The sequence below is a fragment of the Salmo salar genome, chromosome ssa26 (assembly GCF_905237065.1).
Source record: "Salmo salar chromosome ssa26, Ssal_v3.1, whole genome shotgun sequence".
NCBI classification, from domain to species: Eukaryota; Metazoa; Chordata; class Actinopteri; order Salmoniformes; family Salmonidae; genus Salmo; species Salmo salar.
In genome coordinates, this window is record NC_059467.1 from 37,551,607 (window position 1) to 37,572,356 (window position 20,750).

A 20,750-nucleotide genomic window follows, 5' to 3' on the forward strand; every position below is an offset into this window, starting at 1 on the left:
CACAGCATCAGAGACCCAGTCGGTTCCAACTAAGAGAGTGTCCCTTGATGTGGAGACTGTGGAGGTTGTGAAGTCCAGCAAACAGACTACCTCACCGCATGTCCACGGTTATCCCCTGTGGACATGCGGTGCTTGACTTAAGGTTGTTGGGTAATGCATTAGAAAGAGAGCAAGGGTGGAGAGAGAGAGTGAGAAAATAAAGAGAGAGAATAAAGAGATAGAGAATAAAGAGAGAGAGAGCGAGACAGAGAGACTGTTGGGGTGTACTGTAAGACACTCCATAAGAATTGAATGTTTGAGCCAGGTTTTTCCAAATGCATGCTGTTTTAATCAGTCTTTTGGAAGGACTCGACGACCAGAGAGAGCTCCAGAGAAATAAAAAAAACCTTGCACAGTGAATGGACTCTTTCTAAACACGTTTGTTTTACTGCATGTCTATAAACTTACAGATTTAGATGGAATTGAAAATAATTGAAACACTTTACCATAAAACTGCCCAGGAACATAATATTAACTATATAGAAAAAAACTACTTCAGATCTTTCAAAATGTGTTTAACCACATCGTCAAATCAACTTAAATTAAAATGCATTAGAATATTAGCATCACTGCCTCATGGTCATCAATTGAATATTAGCATCACTGTTCCATGGTCATCATTAGAATATTAGCATCACTGTTCCATGGTCATCATTAGAATATTAGCATCACTGTTCCATGGTCATCATCAGAATATTAGCATCACTGTTCCATGGTCATCACTGTGTTGTTTACTAGCTCTACAAAAACATAAATTCTCTTTTCCTTTTCAACACATTGTATTTCACAAGTTTCTCTTAGGTACAGACCGAGGATCAGCTTCTCTTCTCCCAATCTTAAGCTTAACCAGGGTAGAACTGCCGCTTTCAAGCAGCGGGACTCTAACCCGGAAGCTTATAAGAAATCCCTCTATGCCCTCCGACGAACCATCCAACCGGGAAAGCGGCAACACAGGGCTAAGATCGAATCATACTACACCGGCTCCGACGCTCGTCAGAAGTGGCAGGGCTTGCAAAATATTACAGACTACAAAGGGAAGCACAGCTGAGAGCTGCCCAGTGACATGAGCCTACCAGATGGGCTAAATAACTTCAATGCTCGCTTCGAGGCAAGTAACACTGAAACATGCATGAGAGCATCAGCTGTTCAGGATGACTGTGTGATCATGCTCTCCACAGCCGATGTGAGTAAGACCTTTAACCTGTTAGGGCTAGGGGGCAGCATTTGCACGTCTGGATAAAAAAATGTACCCGATTTAATCTGGTTACTAATCCTACCCAGTAACTAGAATATGCATATACTTATTATATATGGATAGAAAACACTCTAAAGTTTCTAAAACTGTTTGAATGGTGTCTGTGAGTATAACAGAACTCATTTGGCAGGCAAAACCCTGAGACATTTTCTGACAGGAAGTGGATACCTGATGTGTTGTATTGACTTTAAACCTATCCCATTGAAAAACACAGGGGCTGAGGAATATTTTGGCACTTCCTATTGCTTCCACTAGATGTCACCAGCCTTTACAAAGTGTTTTGAGTCTTCTGGAGGGAGATCTGACCGAACAAGAGCCATGGAACGATGATGTCCCATTAGACACCTGGCGCGCGAGTTCATGTTGGGTACCCTCGTTCCAATACGTTATAAAAGAGTATGCATTCGTCCACCTTGAATATTATTCATGTTCTGGTTAAAAAGGCCCTAATGATTTATGCTATACAACGTTTGACATGTTTGAACGAACGGAAATATATTTTTTCCCCTCGTTCATGACGAGAAGTCCGGCTGGCTTAGATCATGTGCTAACAAGACGGAGATTTTTGGACATAAATGATGAGCTTTTTTGAACAAAACTACATTCGTTATGGACCTGTGATACCTGGAAGTGACATCTGATGAAGAGAATCAAAGGTAATGGATTATTTACATAGTATTTTCGATTTTAGATCTCCCCAACATGACGTCTAGTCTGTATCGCAACGCGTATTTTTCTGGGCGCAGTGCTCAGATTATTGCAAAGTGTGATTTCCCAGTAAGGTTATTTTTAAATCTGGCAAGTTGATTGCGTTCAAGAGATGTAAATCTATAATTCTTTAAATGACAATATAATATTTTACCAATGTTTTCTAATTTTAATTATTTAATTTGTGACGCTGACTTGACTGCCGGTTATTGGAAAAAAACGATTTCGTCAACATCAATGCCATAGTAAAACGCTGTTTTTGGATATAAATATGAACTTGATAGAACTAAAAATGCATGCATTGTCTAACATAATGTCCTAGGAGTGTCATCTGATGGAGATTGTAAAAGGTTAGTGCATCATTTTAGCTGGTTTTATGGTTTTGGTGACCCTGTCTTTGACTTGACAAAACATTACACACAACTCTTGTAAATGTACTGTCCTAACATACTCTAAATTTATGCTTTCGCCGTAAAACCTTTTTGAAATCGTAAAACGTGGTTAGATTAAGGAGATGTTTATCTTTCAAAGGGTGTAAAATAGTTGTATGTTTGAAAAATTAGAATTTTGACATTTATTTGGATTCAAATTTGCCGCTCTTGAAATGCACCTGCTGTTGATGGAGTGCACCACGGGTGGCACGCTAGCGTCCCACCTAGCCCATAGAGTTTAAACAGGTCTTACATTCACAAGGCCGCAGAGCCAGGCGGATTACCAGGACGTGTACACCGAGCATGCGCTGACCAACTGGCAAGTGTCTTCACTGACATTTTCAACCTCTCCCTGTCTGAGTCTGTAATACCAACATGTTTCAAGGAGACCACCATAGTCCCTGTGCCCAAGAACACTAAGGTAACCTGCCTAAATGACTACCGACCCGTAGCACTCATGTCTGTAGCCATGAAATGCTTTGAAAGGCTGGTCATGGCTCACATCAACACCATTATCCCAGAAACCCTAGACCCACTCCAATTTGCATACCACACCAACAGATCCACAGATGATGCAATCTCTATTGCACTCCACACTGCCCTTTCCCAACTGGACAAAAGGAACACCTACGTGAGAATGCTATTCATTGACTTCAGCTCAGCATTCAACACCATAGTGACCTCAAAGCTCAAAACTAAGCTAAGGACCCTAGGACTAAACACTGCCCTCTGCAACTGGATCCTCGACTTCCTGATGGGCCGCCCCCAGGTGGTAAGGGTAGGTAACAACACATCCACCACGCTGATCCTCAACACGGGGGTCCCTCAGGAGTGCTTGCTCAGTCCCCTCCTGTACTCCCTTTTCACTCATAACTGCATGGCCAGGCGTGACTCCAACACCATCATTAAGTTTGCTGATGACAACAGTGGTAGGCCTGATCACCAACAACGATGAGACAGCCTATAGGGAGGAGGTCAGAGATCTGACCATGTGGTGCTAGGACAACAACCTCTTCCTCAACGTGATCAAGATGAAGGAGATGATTGTGGACAACAGGAAAAGGAGGACAGACACAACCCCCATTCTCATCGACGGGGCTGTAGTGGAGCAGGTTGAGAGATTCTAGTTCCTTGGCGTCCACATCACCAACAAACTATCATGGTCCAAGCACACCAAGACAGTCATGAAGACGCCATGACAAAAGCTATTCCCCTCAGGAGACTGAAAAGATTTGGCATGGGTCATCAGATCCTCAAAAGGTTTTACAGCTGCACCATTGAGAGCATCCTGACGGGTTGCATCACTGTCTGGTATGGCAACTGCTCGGCCTCCAACCGCAAGGCACCACAGAGGGTAGTGCGTACGGCCCAGTACATCACCGGGGCCAAGCTTCCTGCCATCCAGGTCCTCTATACCAGGCGGTGTCAGAGGAAGGCCCTAAAAATTGTCAAAGGTTCCAGCCTCCCTAGTCATAGACTGCTCTCTCTGCTACCGCACAGCAAGCGGTACCGGAGTATGAAGTGTATGTCCAAGAGGCTTCTAAACAGCCTCTACACCCAAGCCATAAGACTCCTGAACAGCTAATCAAATGGCTAACCAGACTATTTGCATTGGCCCCCCCTTCTATGCTACTACTACTCTCTGTTATTATCTATGCATAGTGTCACAGTTGTCTTCATGAATGGACCAAGGCGCAGCGGGAATGTGGATACTCATATTTTAATTCAAAAGAGTAAGGCATCCACAGGAAAAAACAATAAACAAGACAGCAACAGTTTTGCAGGCTATACAAAACGCAGTGCGAAAACAACTACCCACAACCCCAAAGAAAAACACACACTACTATAGAGGACTCCCAATCAAAGGCAACTCAACACACCTGCCTTCAATTGGGAGTCCAATCACCAACACAACCATTCACACACACAAAAACCCTGCCACATCCTGACCAAAACTAACACCATTACGCCCTCTGCTGGTCAGGACGTGACAGTACCCCCCCTCAAGGTGCAGACCCCGGAATGCACCTAAAAGAAAAAACAAACCCCCAAACAACAAAAAATATCCCCCTAAACAATAAGGGAGGGAAGGGAAGGTGGCTGCCGTCAACGACGGCACTGTGCTACACCCTCCCTCCCCAACCCACCTCTCCTGGAGGTGGCTCAGGTGCAGGACGTGGACCTCGCTCCACCTTCGGCGTCGCCCACTTCGGTGGCGCCGATAGCTGCGCCGGGCAGACGGGCCACTCGGGCTGACCCTGGCAGACGGGCCACTCGGGCTGACCCTGGCAGACGGACCACTCTGGCTGGGCCGGAGGACATGCGGGCCACTCGGGCTGGGCCGGAGGACAGGTGGGCCACTCGGGCTGGGCCGGAGGACAGGCGGGCCACTCGGGCTGGGCCGGAGGACAGGCGGGCAACTCGGGCTGGGCCGGAGGACAGGCGGGCCACTCGGGCTGGGCCGGAGGACAGGCGGGCCACTCGGGCTGGGCCGGAGGACAGGCGGGCCACTCGGGCTGGGCCGGAGGACAGGAGGACCACTCGGGCTGGGCCGGAGGACAGGCGGCCACTCGGGCTGGGCCGGAGGACAGGCGGGCCACTCGGGCTGGGCCGGAGGACAGGCGGGACACTCGGGCTGGGCCGGAGGACAGGCGGGCCACTCGGGCTGGGCCGGAGGACAGGCGGGCCACTCGGGCTGGGCCGGAGGACAGACGGGGCACCCTGGCAGATCCGGGCAGGCGGGCCACTCTGGCAGATCCTGGCAGTCGGGCCACTCTGGTAGACCCGGGCAGTCGGCCACTCTGGCAGACCCGGGCAGTCGGGCCACTCTGGCAGACCCGGAGGACAGGCGGGGCACCCTGGCAGCTCCGGGCAGTCGGGCCACTCTGGCAGCTCCGGGCAGTCGGGCCACTCTGGCAGCTCCGGGCAGTCGGGCCACTCTGGCAGCTTTGGGCAGTCGGGCCACTCTGGCAGCTCCGGGCAGTCGGGCCACTCTGGCAGCTCCGGGCAGTCGGGCCACTCTGGCATCTCCGGGCAGACGGGCCACTCTGGCAGCTCCTGACTAGCGGGCGGCTCTGGCGACTCATGACTGGCGGGCGGCTCTGGCGACTCATGACTGGCGGGCAGCTCTGGTGACTCTTGACTGGCGGGCAGCTCTGGTGACTCTTGACTGGCGGGCAGCTCTGGCGACTACTGCTGGCGGGCAGCTCTGGCGACTCCTGACTGGCGGGCAGCTCTGGCGAATCCTGACTGGCGGGAAGCTCTGGCAGCTCCTGACTGGCGAGGCTGGGCTGACACACTAGATGCCTGATGCGTGGGGCTGGTACTGGACGTGCCAGCCTGGAGACACGCACCTCAGGGCTAGTGCGGGGAGCTGACCTGGGGCTCACCTTCTCGCCCCGTCAAACAGCCCTTGTGCCCCCCCCAAAAAATTGGGTTCCCTTAGCTCCCTTAACTTGTCCTCCCAGGTCCATCCCGCCTCCTCGTTCGTCCGCTGCTTGGTCCTTTGGTGGTGGGTAGTTCTGTAACAGTTGTCTTCATGAATGGACCAAGGCGCAGCGGGAATGTGGATACTCATATTTTAATTCAAAAGAGTAAGGCATCCACAGGAAAAAACAATAAACAAGACAGCAACAGTTTTGCAGGCTATACAAAACGCAGTGCGAAAACAACTACCCACAACCCCAAAGAAAAACACACACTACTATATAGGACTCCCAATCAAAGGCAACTCAACACACCTGCCTTCAATTGGGAGTCCAATCACCAACACAACCATTCACACACACAAAAACCCTGCCACATCCTGACCAAAACTAACACCATTACGCCCTCTGCTGGTCAGGACGTGACACATAGTCACTTTAATAACTCTACCTACATCCTAAACTGACCCAAAATCAGCGACTTGGGGAAACTTTACCATATAAAACGTGGTGGAGACATACCTCACACTGTACAAAAGGAAGTAGTGTTGGAGTGTTTCTTTAGATCACCAGATGTGTTTTCAAAGGGAGTGGCTAGCCTTTCAGTCTCGACTCCCTCCCTCCCTCCCTCCCTCCCTCCCTCCCTCCCTCCCTCCCTCCCTCCCTCCCTCCCTCCCTCCCTCCCTCCCTCCCTCCCTACTTCCCTTCCTCTCTTCCCCATCCCTCTCCTAATCTCCTCTCCTCTCCTCCCTCCATCCCTCAATTCCCTCCTATCACTAGAGAGGATCCCAGCCTGTCCTATCATTACACACAGAACTAGAATTGGACGCCACCGATGTCTCAAGTCCCCAGTGTACCCTTCCTGTTGACAAAGCACTTAACGGTTAGAAAAATGTTTAATAGCTGTTGTCAGAACACTCAAAAGGAAACCGCAAGAGTGAAGTGTTCAAACACTTTACAAGCGGCTGACAAATGACTGTGTTTATGGGCTTTCAAATTTCCCTGCAGAGTCGACAGAGAACAAAACATGCTAGACAGTGCAGAATGTTTTAGCACTGGCTGAAGACAGTATGGGGCTGCCAAACTCAACTGGCAGACGGTGGTCCGGATTCAGACCCAGTGAAGGGTCAATACGGACCGAACAACATAGCATTTACAGTAGTTATATACAAGTCAATCAAGATTTTTTTTTAACAGCTTTCAAAAATTACCCAGGTGCCACGGCCTCTCTAACTCGGCAACCTCTCTTCCTCTCACTCTCAAAGCAACCCCCACCTCTACTAGCGCCCTGTCTAATCCAATCGCATGGTTAAATGCAAGAGTCAATGTCTTACCCAATCACATCAATGCAAATATCCTCCACAACACCTCAGAACAAGCAGGCAGAAAGAAACAGAAATATTTCAATGAGGTTCAACTGTTAATATCACAGATAGAAGGAGCTTAGTTACCAGTATCTTAGTTAATATGGCTTGTTCAAAAAAAAATTGGTTGACGGCGAGTGGATGGAAAATGCATTCTCCTCACAACCAGAACAAAACAAATGTGCCTGATATGCAGCGAGTCCGTAGCCCTCGTGAAAAGTGGCAATGTTAAGCGTCATTACACCATGCATAGTAATATAGATCAGTCTTATCCTCTGAACACGGAGGTGAGAACAAACAAGATTAAACAACTCAAATCCCAATATGAGACAAAAAGTCCATTTCAATTCCCTGAAAGCCCAACAACGTGCAACGGAGCTTTCACTGAGGATAGCTTGGGTTTAGGGAAAACACTGACGCTGAGATGGTAAAAGAACGCATGTGTGAAGTTTCTGACACCTTGTTTGCAGGTAAACAATAAAGATTACCGGTACCCCCTGTATATAGCCTTGTTATTGTTATGTTATTGTGTTACTTTTATTTTTTACTTCAGTTTATTTGGTAAATATTTTATTAACTCTTCTTGAACTGCACTGTTGGTTAAGGGCTTGTAAGTAACCATTTAACGGTAAGGTCTACATTGTATTCGGCATGACAAATAAAGTTTGATTTGATTTGATTCCACAGCAATGAGGAGAAATGAAATATTAGCTGAAAATTTGACTTCACAACTTGATGAGGTCATTCAGAATGCACCAAGCATTTCATTAGCTGTGGATGATTCAACAGATAACACTGATAATGGCCTGCTTCTGTTGTTTGTCAGGTTTCATTATGAAACAAAGACGGAAATCTGGGATGAGCTGTTGGGCTTAACAAATCTAGAAGCAGACACACAGGGAGAGGATGTCAAAGGGATGCTGACCAAAAGGGGGAGAGATCTGAAGTCAGTGGTCTCCATCACCACAGATGGAGCTCCAGCCATGACAGGAAGAGGGGACTGGTTACAGTTTGAAAGAGGACCACCCTGTCCTGACATCAAATCATCCATTAATCTGTCCTGTGTGCCAGTCTGGGATAAGAGTATTCTGAGGTCATAACAACGATGATGAAGCTGATCAAGAACACCGCCTGCTACGAGGCTTTCTGACAGAGGCTAATGCCAGATTTGATGACTTACAATGTCAGATGGCTCAGTGAAGGCAGGGTTTTGGAATGCTTCTGGGCCATTCAGGAGGAAATCAAAGCTTTCTTATCAGAGCAAAAGATTGACAAGGCAACTCAGTTTTCTGATGACGAGAAGAGGAAACAGTAGCATTTTTGACAGACATGACATCACACCTCAATCAACTGAATGTTAAGCTGCAGGGACAGGACAACACAGTGTGACAGACATGACATCACACCTCAACAACTGAATGTTAAGCTGCAGGACAACACAGTGTGTGATATGAGAGCAGCAGTCTGGGCTTTCCAGAAGAAATTGGAGCTTTTCAAGAAGGATCTCCAGGAAGAACTTGTCCACTTCCCCAATCTTCTGGTGCAAACGCAGGGAGACAAAGATGTTCCCTACCATGTCGATTTCATCCAGAAACTGATGGAGAACCTCAAAGCTAGCTTTGATGACTTTTTAATATTTTTATTTAACCTTTATTTAACTCAGCAAGTCAGTTAAGAACACATTCTCATTTAAAATGACGGCCTACCAAAAGGCAAAAGGCGGGGTCGGAGGCCTGGGATTTCACTGTTGGAAGAGAATTGCTTGCTGGTCATCCAGAACCATCTTAGTCACAAAAAGTTGTCAGAGGAAGCTAAACAGATCTTCAGACGGGTAGATGTTGTCAGAGGAAGCTAAACAGATCTTCAGACGGGTAGAAGTTGCATCACTGCAAATGGAGTTGATTGAGCTGCAACAAAATGTGGCTTTGTGACCCTGTCTTACTTTCTGGGGAAAGATGGAAAGATGGTGCCTGCAGCTGATGTCCCTGTTCTGAAGAAACTACAACTAGACATCCTGACCATGTTTGGCTCCACATACAGCTGTGAATCAGCCTTCTCCACAATGAACTTTATTCAAAACAAATATCGCTCCAGGCTCACCAATGGACACCTGCACCAGTGTCTCAAGAGTTGCTCTCACACCATTTGTGCCAAAGTTCAAAACATTTTCAAGAGACAGAAAGTGTAATTTCTCTCATTGATGCAAGGTCCACAGTGACTTATACATGCATATTGCATGGATCACAGTGACTTACACCTGAATATTTCATGGCCCACAGTGACTTATACATTAATATTGCATGACCAACAGTGACTTATACATGAATATTGCATGGCCCACAGTGACTTATCCATTAATATTGCATGACCCACAGTGACTTATACATTAATATTGCATGACCCACAGTGACTTATACATTAATATTGCATGGCCCACAGTGACTTATCCATTAATATTACATGGCCCACAGTGACTTATACATTAATATTGCATGGCCCACAGTGACTTTCTGTGCTTTCAGATTTTGTCCAGAAAACATGCACTTCATTTAATTGAGATATTATTTAATAATTCAAGGTCCATGTGAGCACAGTGAGCACAGTGAGCTTCACACAGTGAGCACAACAGCAGTCTATGTGGGCTAAACTGTGGGTCATTTGTCATTGCTTTGGCATAAAATGCATTCAATGACTACATCTTACAAATTTCATTAATTATTTTCTCACTCAGACACAACCACCACCAAAACTCTATGTTCCTACAGGCCAATTTGCACATGTTTACATACTCTTTTCAAAACTGTTAAACTGAAGTTCAAAACCTAACAAAACACAAAATTGAATAAGACAGCAATGTGCTACATTTCTACAGTAATACCGTATTGAAATATATTCCAAACCTAAAAAATCTAATACTATCAAAACAATTAGACCAACCACAGCTGATTTCCATTGTAGCTGAACACCTGCCCAGGTGTTAGTCTTTCAATTACATTACCATCTATACAAAAGGTGACAGTTTAGGAATAATGCTGTACTGTAATGTAAACATGGACCCAGACAGAGATAGATAAGTGGCTGACAGAGTAAGAAGAGTGGCTGGGAGAGGGAGAGGAGTACGTACGCGTGGTGGAAGAAGACTGAGAGGAAGATCAAGAGCTGTAGTCTCAGATGAGATTAGCACTACTATAATTGATCATGTAATAAATCATGGTCTATCAATGAGAGAGGCTGGTCTGAGAGTGCAGACAAATCTGCAACGCTCAACAGTGGCATCTATTGTGAGAAATGTCCAGCAAAACAACAGGTAAGATGTGCATTCTGCAAGGGCATCTGACTGAACTGCACATTACAGAAGTAAATTGAGCAAAGCCTTCAAACCCACTTGTGTGTAATTGTTTTTGTATTTCTGCTTATGACCCAACGGTTACCTCCCACAGGCAGGAGAGGTAGGATTTTCACTGCTGTGCAGGAAACTGCAATCGTTGATATAGTCATCAGAAATAATGGCATAAAACTCACAGAGATTCAGGACAGAGTGTTAGCAGACAACATTACATTTGGAAATATTCACAATGTAGGCATAACAACTATTTCAAGAGTTCTGAAACAACATCAAGTCAGAATGAAGCAGTTGTACACTGTCCCCTTTGAGAGGAACTCTGAACGCGTCAAGCAACTCAATATGTCCAGGTCAGATGACTATAAAATACAGAACTGGTTTTGAACTAAACCAAACAGGGCAGAGGCACACAATGGATGTTTTAAGGTATAATGTTAACTACCGTAATAGCCTAACTCTTATGTTGCCTTGTGGATTCATTTTAGAGCGTCATGGAGATTGAAGCCAGGCAAACACCCCACATATTCATCTTTGTGGATGAGGCTGGTTTCAACGTGGCCAAAACACGGCGGTGAGGAAGGAATGTGATTGGGAAAAGAGCCACAGTGGATGTCCCGGGCCAGAGGGGTGCCAACATAACGATGTGTGCAGTAATATCCTCTGATGGATTTCTGTTACACAAACCACTAATTGGACCATACAACACCGAGTGTCTCATTTCATTCCTGGATGACCTCTATGGAAGGGTTGTGCCAGGTGAGGAAAGGGTTGCAGTGAAGCCAAATCGGCCAACGTTTGTAATTGTATGGGACAATGTGGCATTTCACCACTCCCGTGCAGTCACAGAGTGGTATGCAGCCCATCCCAGGATGGTGTCACTTTTCCTCTCACCTTACTCTCCATTACTCAACCCCATAGAGGAATTATTTTCCTCATAGAGGTGGAAGGTTTATGACCACCATCCACATGATCAAATGTCCCTCCTGGACGCAATGAATGCTGGATACCTGGACATATCTGCAGAAGATTGCTAGAGATGGACCAGGCATGCCAAAATATTATTTCCTAGGTGTATTGCCCAAGATGACATAAGATGTAATGTGGATGAGAACCTGTGGCCAAATGCAGAAAACAGGGTTAGATGTGATGTAGATGAGAACCTGTGGCCAAATGCAGAAAACAGGGTTGACTAGCTTTGCTTCTGCTTTATCTCCATCGGTAGATCGTGTGTATACAAAGTACTGTATTTTGGAATCACTCAATGCCAAAAAATGACATAAAACATATTGAAGCATATTGCATCATGTCTGATTCATTCCTGTAACATATACTGCAGTGAATTCTCAACAGTAGAGAGGTGTTTCTTGTTTTGTTTTGTAAAGAAATTTTACAAAAGAAAACATTGTGTAATTCTACCTGTCGTTAGTGTTGTTTAGGTCATTGTTTTATGAGTGACAACGTGTGCTTGTTGGGTGACACCTTTGCTAGTGTTATGGAAGAATGAGTTGATCTGAGACATGTATGAAGTGTTTTGGTAGTTTTAGTGCATTTTGGATGTGAAATTAACTGCTGTGCCAAGGTGAAAGTTGGTTAGGAGAACTGTGTGAAGAGTTTTGAAAAAGTGACCTAAGTATTGAGAAATGGGTCCTAGCGATTGTAAAAAACTGTAATGTATTTACCAGTATTCTTGAAAACATTTTATATAACAACATGGTTTGTTACTATGCTGAACCACAGCGCCGATAAATGACAATATCCATCCGGACCTTTGCCACCTAGGACATTTGTGTCACTGGACCGTTTCAGATAGTAGTTTGGTACCCTGCTATAGGGAATACAAGTTCACATCATTAGACAGATCATATCAACTTGTACGGTTGTCTATAAAAGGGGTTCCCAACTTTTTTCATCCAGGCCCCCCTTCCAGCATTATTGAATATCTCACTCCCCCCCTGCACACCCCTATTTCTATGGGTACAAGCACCGTTCATGAAACAAACTTTCCACAACCGTCTTGTTGGCGAAGAGAGAATTTTGCAGGTTTAAAGCTTATTTCCTGCAATTCAACACATCTTGCATCATCAGTTCCTCTTGTCAGGTCAGTCATTGTATACCTTAGAGATCTATTTATAACTTGTCAGAAATGTCTAGATCAACTAGCCCATGTCAGCTAATGTTTTTTAGCTAGGTACTTAAATTAGAATTTCAAGAATGTATAGAAGAATGTTTAGAATTTCACGAAAATTTGCTTTAAAACTGCTAAATGTTCTCTGCACCGCATAACAAAATGTGTGTGTGTGTGTGTGTGTGTGTGTCTTACCCAGAAAGCTGTGTGAGGGCTTGTCCTCCACAACTTTGATTCTCCTAGCACCAACGGGGATGACAGCAGCCTCGATGTAACCTATAGAAACATACAAGAGAGTGAAGTGGGTGGAGCCACACCCAGACCCACACCTGGGGTGAGGAGAGGACGAGAGGTGAGAGGGGATGAGAGGAGGTTTGGAGAGGTGAGGGGAAGGGGTAGTATAGACAGGGTTGGGCTGGGCTGGGCTGGTTCTTTATCCAAGCTGTTCATTTTGAAAGGGTTGAAATAATTTTTCTGTGTGAAAGGCAAGGAGGAAGACAATGAAGGAATTAGAAAGAGATAGGGTCTACATCCCAAATGACACCCTGTTCCCTACACATGGGCCCTGTTCAAAAGTAGTGCACTAGACTCTGGTCACTATGAAGGGAATAGGGTACCGTTTGGGACAAAGCTAGGGTAGTAACGGTCATAGTAGCAGCGATCTAACTCAATACCGGTGGACAGAAAGAGGTAGAGCCTCTCTCTCTCTACCTTCTGTCTCTGTGTGCTGGAGCATCACACGGAGCCTGGGTTTGAAAGGAAGGATTCATCCAGAGACAGATAGGTAGGTTGTGACCCAGATGTCACCATATTCCCTATATAGTGTGATATTTGAGACTAGAGCTCAATGAGCCCTGCTCAAAAGTATTGCACTATGTTGGGAATACGGTGGCATTTGTGATGCACACATTGAGATGTCCGGCTCTGAATTCAACGGGTGTCATAAAAGAGACCAGGAAGTATATGTGAGCAAAAAGATCCAATCATTTTGAGGATCCCACTGCATATACACTACTTCCGCTTTATGACATCACTTTTGAATCATTCATTTGATTCTAGCACAGAGATCCTATGAAATATTCTATGGATTCCAGCCTCAACCCGACTGGGAGAGAAATCTCTGATTAGACCCTTGCCAGCCCTTCCCTCCTCACAGACATGCATGCATCCAAGCACCCACTAGTGTTTGGGCAGTAGTGATGATACAAAGCAGCTCGTTGTTTCCCAGGCCCTCGGGCGACTGACTGTGGTCGCACTGTTACTTCTGAGGCTTACACACAAATGTGTCAAAGAAGGAAACAAAAAACAGAGTGGAGAGAGATATGAAAGACCCACAGTGAGAGAGAGAAAGGGAAGGAGGGAGAGAGAGAGAGAGAGAGAGTGGGAGGGAGGGAGAAGAGGAAGAAGAGAGAGAAAGAGATACATCAGCGAATGAGAGAGAGAGAGAGAGAGAGAGAGAGAACAAAAGAGGGATATATAAAGAGGGGAGGAGAGGTTCTTCCATAATGTAGATAATTGCAATAGGAGGAACCTCCAACAAAATGGCACAGGTTGGGGTTTTGAACCCTGTATAATGGGACTGTTAAGCTCTGTGGAGTCAAGAGAGACCAGGTGTGAAGTCAAGAGAGACCAGGTGTGCATCCTAAATGGCACCCTATTCCCTATCTAGTGCACTACTTTTGACCAAGGCACTACATAGGGAATAGGGTGTTGTTTGAGACGCAGGACCTTCTCTCTACAATAGATCCCAAAGCACAGTATCTATACAGCCGTTTCTGAGAAAATAAAATAGCTTATTCTTCCAAACTTTCACCATATATGCCATCAGTGGATGGAAGTCTTTATTGTCCTAAAATCTTTATTGTCCCAGTTGTTTTTGTTTAGTTTTTTAGTGTTACCAGACTGAGTTTGATTTATTCCTGTATCTCAAGGGGCCACATCCTAACCTGAGATCCACACGAAACAAACTTGACATCAATGCATGATTGACACCAAACTCAAGTGTTTCGCACACGTCTTACATTAGAATCAAGTCCCCTCGGCCTAGTTGAGCTGCTTTGTTCTTCTTTACTGCCCCCCCACTATGTACAGACTCCCTGTGTGTACTCACCGTAGTGCCGCCCTACAGGGCTGGATCTGCAATTACCACAACCATGCTATTATCTCTTTACACAGCACACAGGAACAAGTCATGATTATGAAGTGTCCCTAGCCTTGACACTGATCTAAGGTCAGTTTAGCTTTCTCCCTATCTAATGGTTAAGGTTAGGATTGGGGGGAGTCTAAACTGATCCTAGATCTGTGCCTATCGGCAATTTCTACCAAGAGCACCCATTCACATAGTCAACAGGAAAACACCACAAACCAAACACCCAGAAACGCTGTTAAAAACAACACCCCATCGCTAAGGCCCAGAGTATTTCCAGGTCAGGTCCCATAGAATGGAAAAAACTCCAGGCCCTACCCATCACCAACACCACAGGGTTACGTTGATTGCCACTCTGTATGTAGTTACTGTATACACACCATTACACACAGACATACACACACACTCACACACACACACACACACAGACTGTCACACTGTTCATTTACAGTCATTACTCTGGGAATGACTAGACAGGCTCTTTGCAGGCCAGACCTCCAGGGTTAGAAACCCCAACCCATCCTCCTTTGGGCTCTCCTGGGATTAACAATATGACGTTCAAGATTTTCAATATGATTCTTAATCCTTTTCGCCATTGGAATATTGTTGTTGTTCTCCCTCAACCCAGGTGGATGAGGAAGTACCACGAGGTATCCCAGTGTGCTCATCGAGGTGGAGCGTCGGGAAGCCAAGCCATGCCGAGCTGTTGGGATCCAGTGTGTCTGGGATCCTTCCAAACGCACTCAGCCTCCTGTCCAAATGCACTCTTTTGTTCCAGCCCTGCACGCATCAAGCCCTTGAATCAGACTGGAACTAAAGCCTGAACACTGTATCTCTCCAGGAGCAGGATTGAAGAACACTGAGTGTGTGTGTGTGTGTGTGTGTGTGTGTGTGTGTGTGTGTGTGTGTGTGTGTGTGTGTGTGTGTGTGTGTGTGTGTGTGTGTGTGTGTGTGTGTGTGTGTGTGTGTGTGAGAGTGTGAGAGTGTGAGAGTGTGTGAGTGTGTGTGAGTGTGTGAGTGTGTGAGTGAGTGAGTGAGTGAGTGAGTGAGTGAGTGAGTGAGTGAGTGAGTGAGTGAGTGAGTGAGTGAGTGAGTGTCTGTCTGTGTGTTTGTGTGAGGACCATCTGCGTTTTGGCTATTGATCCCAGGAGAAGCCAAGGAGGTCTGGATCTCCCATCTACCGACGTGTACACTCCAGTCAGGGCAGGACGCACACACACATGCACCGCACACACACACACACACACACGCAGAGCAGGCATCTTACATGAGAAACACTTGGGGACAGCCCTTGGTTTAGCCATCACACAGGTAGAAACCTTCTTACAGTGGCTAGAGGAGACTGGGGGTACAGGAGAGGAGAGGAGAGGAGAGGAGAGGAGAGGAGAGGAGAGGAGAGGAGAGGAGAGGAGAGGAGAGGAGAGGAGAGGAGAGGAGAGGAGAGGAGAGGAGAGGAGAGAGGAGAGGACAGGACAGGACAGGACAGGACAGGACAGGACAGGACAGGACAGGAGAGGAGAGGAGAGGAGAGGAGAGGAGAGGAGAGGAGAGGAGAGGAGAGGAGAGGAGAGGAGAGGAGAGGAGAGGAGAGGAGAGGAGAGGAGAGGAGAGGAGAGGAGAGGAGAGGAGAGGAGAGGAGAGGAGAGGGCAGGCGGAATGGCTTTAGCAAATTTAATGAATTGGGTAAAAGGCGTTAATAATCCTGTCTTACAAACGCACGCATGCACACACTGTACACACACACTGTACACACACACTGTACACACTGCCTTGACAGGAACTAATGGGGATCCATAATAAACCCCAGGAAGAGTAGCTGCTGCCTTGACAGGAACTAATGGGGATCCATAATAAACCCCAGGAAGAGTAGCTGCTGCCTTGACAGGAACTAATGGGGATCCATAATAAACCCCAGGAAGAGTAGCTGCTGCCTTGACAGGAACTAATGGGGATCCTTAATAAATACACATTTTAAAAAAGAAATAAATCTTCTGTCCTTCAGTGGAGTTACAATCAAACCATCTGCACAGAGTCTTTGTATGCCTTTTAGTAGGTCAACACACACACACACACACACACACACACACACACACACACACACACACACACACACACACACACACACACACACACACACACGCACACACACACACACGCACACACACACAGACACACACACAGACACACCCACTACACACACACACACACAGGCCTCAAGCCATTAAAAGGGAATAATGGGGTATTATCTTGTAATTAAAACCCAACAGGTCTCTATTCAGACTAACGTTCGGCCTTAAATGCCAAATCTAGTGCTCTGGCTGTGAAACTGAACTTTACCTATGGGGGACAGAGGCACCAGTGTGTGTGTGTGTGTGTACTACATGCTTAGTGACACTGGAGGGCTACAGATACCCCAGATACCCTAGTGTTTGTAGGGCACCTTGCTAAGATTGTTCCCGGTGACTTTCCACTAGAGGTTAAATGCCTTAACTTTTTAAGGCAGTATTTTAATTTTCGGATGAAAAGTGTGCCCAGAGTAAACTGCCTAATACTCGGGCCCAGAGCCAAATATTAGCATTTTATTAGTAGATTTGGATGGAAAACACTCTGAAGTTTCTAAAACTGTTTGAATGATGTTTGTGAGTATAACAGAACTCATATGGCAGGCAAAAACCTGAGAAAAATCCAACCAGGAAGTGGGAAATCTGAGAATTGTAGTTCTTCTTTTGAATCCCTATCGAAACTATAGTGTCTGTGGGGTCATGTTGCCTGAGGACAAAGGACTTGGTGATGTGCGAGCCCGCCAGCGCCCCCCTCCTTCTTTTTCCTCTGTAATGAATACGCTATTGTCCGGTTGGAATATTATCTACGTTTTATGTTAAAAAGACCCTAAGGATTGATTGTAAACAACATTTGACATGTTTCTATGAACGGTAATGGAACTATTTGACTTTTCGTGTCTGGATTTACGCTCGCGCGTTATGCCTTTGGATAGTGATCTGAACGCACGAACAAAACGGAGGTATTTGGACATAAATATGGAGTATTTCGAACAAAAACAACATTTCTTGTGGAAGTAGGAGTCCTGGGAGTGCATTCTGACAAAGATCAGCAAAGATAATAGAATATTTATAATACTAATTCTGAGTTTAGTTGACCGCAGAACTTGGCGGGTATCTGTATAGCTTGCTTTGATGGTTGAGCTATGTACTCAGAATATTGAAAAATGTGCTTTCTCCATAAAGCTATTTTAAAATCTGACACAGCGGTTGCATTAAGGAGAAGTATATCTATAATTCTTTCAATAACTGTTGTAAATTTTATAAACATTTATGATGAGTATTTTTGTGATGTGCACATTCACCCGGGGTTTTGGTGGGAATACATTTTCTGAACATCACACGCCAATGTAAAATGGGTTTTTTGGATATAAATATGAACTTTATCGAGCAAAACATACATGTATTGTGTAACATGAAGTCCTATGAGTGCCATCTGATGAAGATCATCAAAGGTTAGTGAATATTTTAGCTGTATTTTTGGTTTTTGTGATGCATGTCCTTGCTTGGAAAATGGCTGTGTGGTTTTTCTTGTGAAGTTTATGTCCTAACATAATCTAATTTTATGCTTTCGCCGTAAAGCCTTTTTGAAATCGGACAATGTGGTTAGATTAACGAGAAGTTTATCTTTAAAATGGTGTAAAATAGTTGATTGTTTGAGATAATGAAATTATGACATTTTTGCAGTTTTGTATTTCACGCCATGCTATTTCACTGGCTGTTGAATAGTGTGTCCCGCAGGTGGGACGGTCATGTCCCACCTAGCCCATAGAAGTTAAAGGGATACTTCAGGATTTAGGCAATTTATCTAGCATGCTAGCAGATACTCATAGACTTCTAGTCATTACGCTACCACTAGTTAGCATTGGCTCGCGAAACTACCTCCAAGTTCTTTCTTACTGAACACAGAAACATGAAAATAGTATCCACAAGTAAAAAAATTGGACTTTGGGGAAGTAGATAAAGGGCCTCAAAATTACACTCTGGCTCTATTTTCAAGACATTAATGTGTGGCTCCCGCCAGAGAAAAGTTGACAAAAATGGCTTGCGCTCTGCTAGCGCTAGCCAAAGGTAATGCGTCCAGCGTAGCAGGTAAAGACTGACGGCCCAATGTAACTCCTATGTAACTCTAACTGGTGTACACCAAATCTGTCCTCTTCATATTTGCCTGTCATTTCTGACCTCTCTTTAGGTGGAGTAGGACTAATAACCTACACTCATCCCTTTCCCATTCTGTTCCCATCAGGGTCATGTTCATTCGGCACCAACCGGAAGAAAACAGACAGACACAGGGAAGGATTAGCTGGACTTAATTAACACTCATTTTATATTTCTGTTGCAAAATGTTTGAACACGTTTTCCATTGTGTATCGTTATGAACAAGACCCAGATATTCCCAACTGAAAAATACATGTTTAGAACTTCCCCCCAACCCAGTACTCACCCCTGCCCATGGTGTGGTTGAAGTCTCCCTTGACGATCTTACAGGAGTGTCCGTCTCCGTTACACACCCCACAGCGGTCCTCCCTGGCTGACGAGCCGATGATGCCATCGCAGCCGATTTTCTGCAGACAGTAAGTAGACAACTTAACAAAATAAAGTACACAGGAAGTAGTCAACATCAAGGAATATACAGGATACGTCCCAATTATTTCTCCTTCCTAGCAAAGTGTCCCTTCAATGGTTTAAGAAAGATGGAAGGTGTAAACTCTATGCTTTTAGATGTGTGGGAAGTCGTAAACAAGAGTACACGTCAGAAGGTAGGATATATTGATTGGGATGCAACCGCATTCTAATGAAGTCCATCTCTGAATAAACACTGACCGGACTATCGGTCAACTAGCGGACTGCATTCTGACTCCAAAACAATGCTAGTGAAATTGGAAAAGGCTGTTCCGATCCTCTCTAACTCACTCCCCTCCCCTCACTGACTTCTCATCATGGATTTGAAACTATTAGATAGATGTACACAACATCCCAATAGCTCCATCTAGTATGTCTGATAGAGTAGAGAGGAACTGCCACCTATTCAATCCTCTCAGATCTTCAAGGGCCAGTCAATAAGGACAGAGGAAGCAGAGGGACTTGGAGAATCAGGGCCTTTATTCATAGTTGTCACGTCCTGACCAGTAAAGGGGTCATTTGTTATTGTAGTTTGGTCAGAGCGTGGCAGGGGGTGTTTGTTTTGTGTGTTTTGGGGTTTTTTGGTTATAGGGGATTTTGGTTCTAGTTTTCTATTTCTATGTTTCTTTTTCTATGTGTGGCCAGGTATGGCTTCCAATCAGAGGCAGGTGTTTTTCATTGTCTCTGATTGGAATCCATACTTAGGCAGACTGTTTTTTCCTGTGTTTTTGTGGGTGGTTATTTTCTGTATAGCCTGTGTGCCTTATGGAACTGTTTCGTCATCTGTTTATTTTGTTTTGAGTGTTCTTTCCAATAAAGTAAGAAGATGAGCACTATACCCGCTGCATTTTGGTCACCTTTCATCGACGCCTCTGACAATAGTAGGAGTGCTGATCTAGGATCAGTTCCCCCCTGTTCGTATAATCTTATTAATTAGTATCTAAAAGGAAGAAACGTTATGAATAGGACCCCAGAAAACTGTGGGGAAAACAACAAGTTGGTCCATTGTAAAAACGGAAAGGGAAGCTATAATACGTTCAGACATCAAAGGGGAGTGATATTAGTCTAGATTCACCAGCACATAACCTATTGTATGTTTAGGGATTGTTTAATCCTTCCCAGCAATTATCACAGAGTTAAACCAGCTGTGTACTCACAAACAACTCCAATTACCCAAAGCCATTTACACACTCCCAAGCAGCACAAACAGTAAAACACAAACAAGAATATTT

At 45.1% G+C, this 20,750-nt stretch overlaps 1 protein-coding gene across 2 annotated transcripts in view; it reads right to left on the bottom strand.

Moving 5' to 3' along the window:
* The window catches only part of LOC106562591 (A disintegrin and metalloproteinase with thrombospondin motifs 17-like), a 174,871-nt gene that overhangs the window by 50,740 nt on the left and 103,381 nt on the right, over window positions 1-20,750 (bottom strand). The window contains exons 12-14 of one of the 2 annotated variants that reach the window (XM_045708166.1): window positions 19,340-19,460; window positions 16,104-16,178; window positions 12,886-12,966 (exon numbers count right to left, since the gene is read on the bottom strand). In XM_045708166.1, coding sequence (XP_045564122.1) covers window positions 12,886-12,966; window positions 16,104-16,178; window positions 19,340-19,460 — 277 coding nt within the window. The remainder of the gene's footprint in view (window positions 1-12,885; window positions 12,967-16,103; window positions 16,179-19,339; window positions 19,461-20,750) is intronic. The other variant, XM_045708167.1, reaches the window with a different exon arrangement.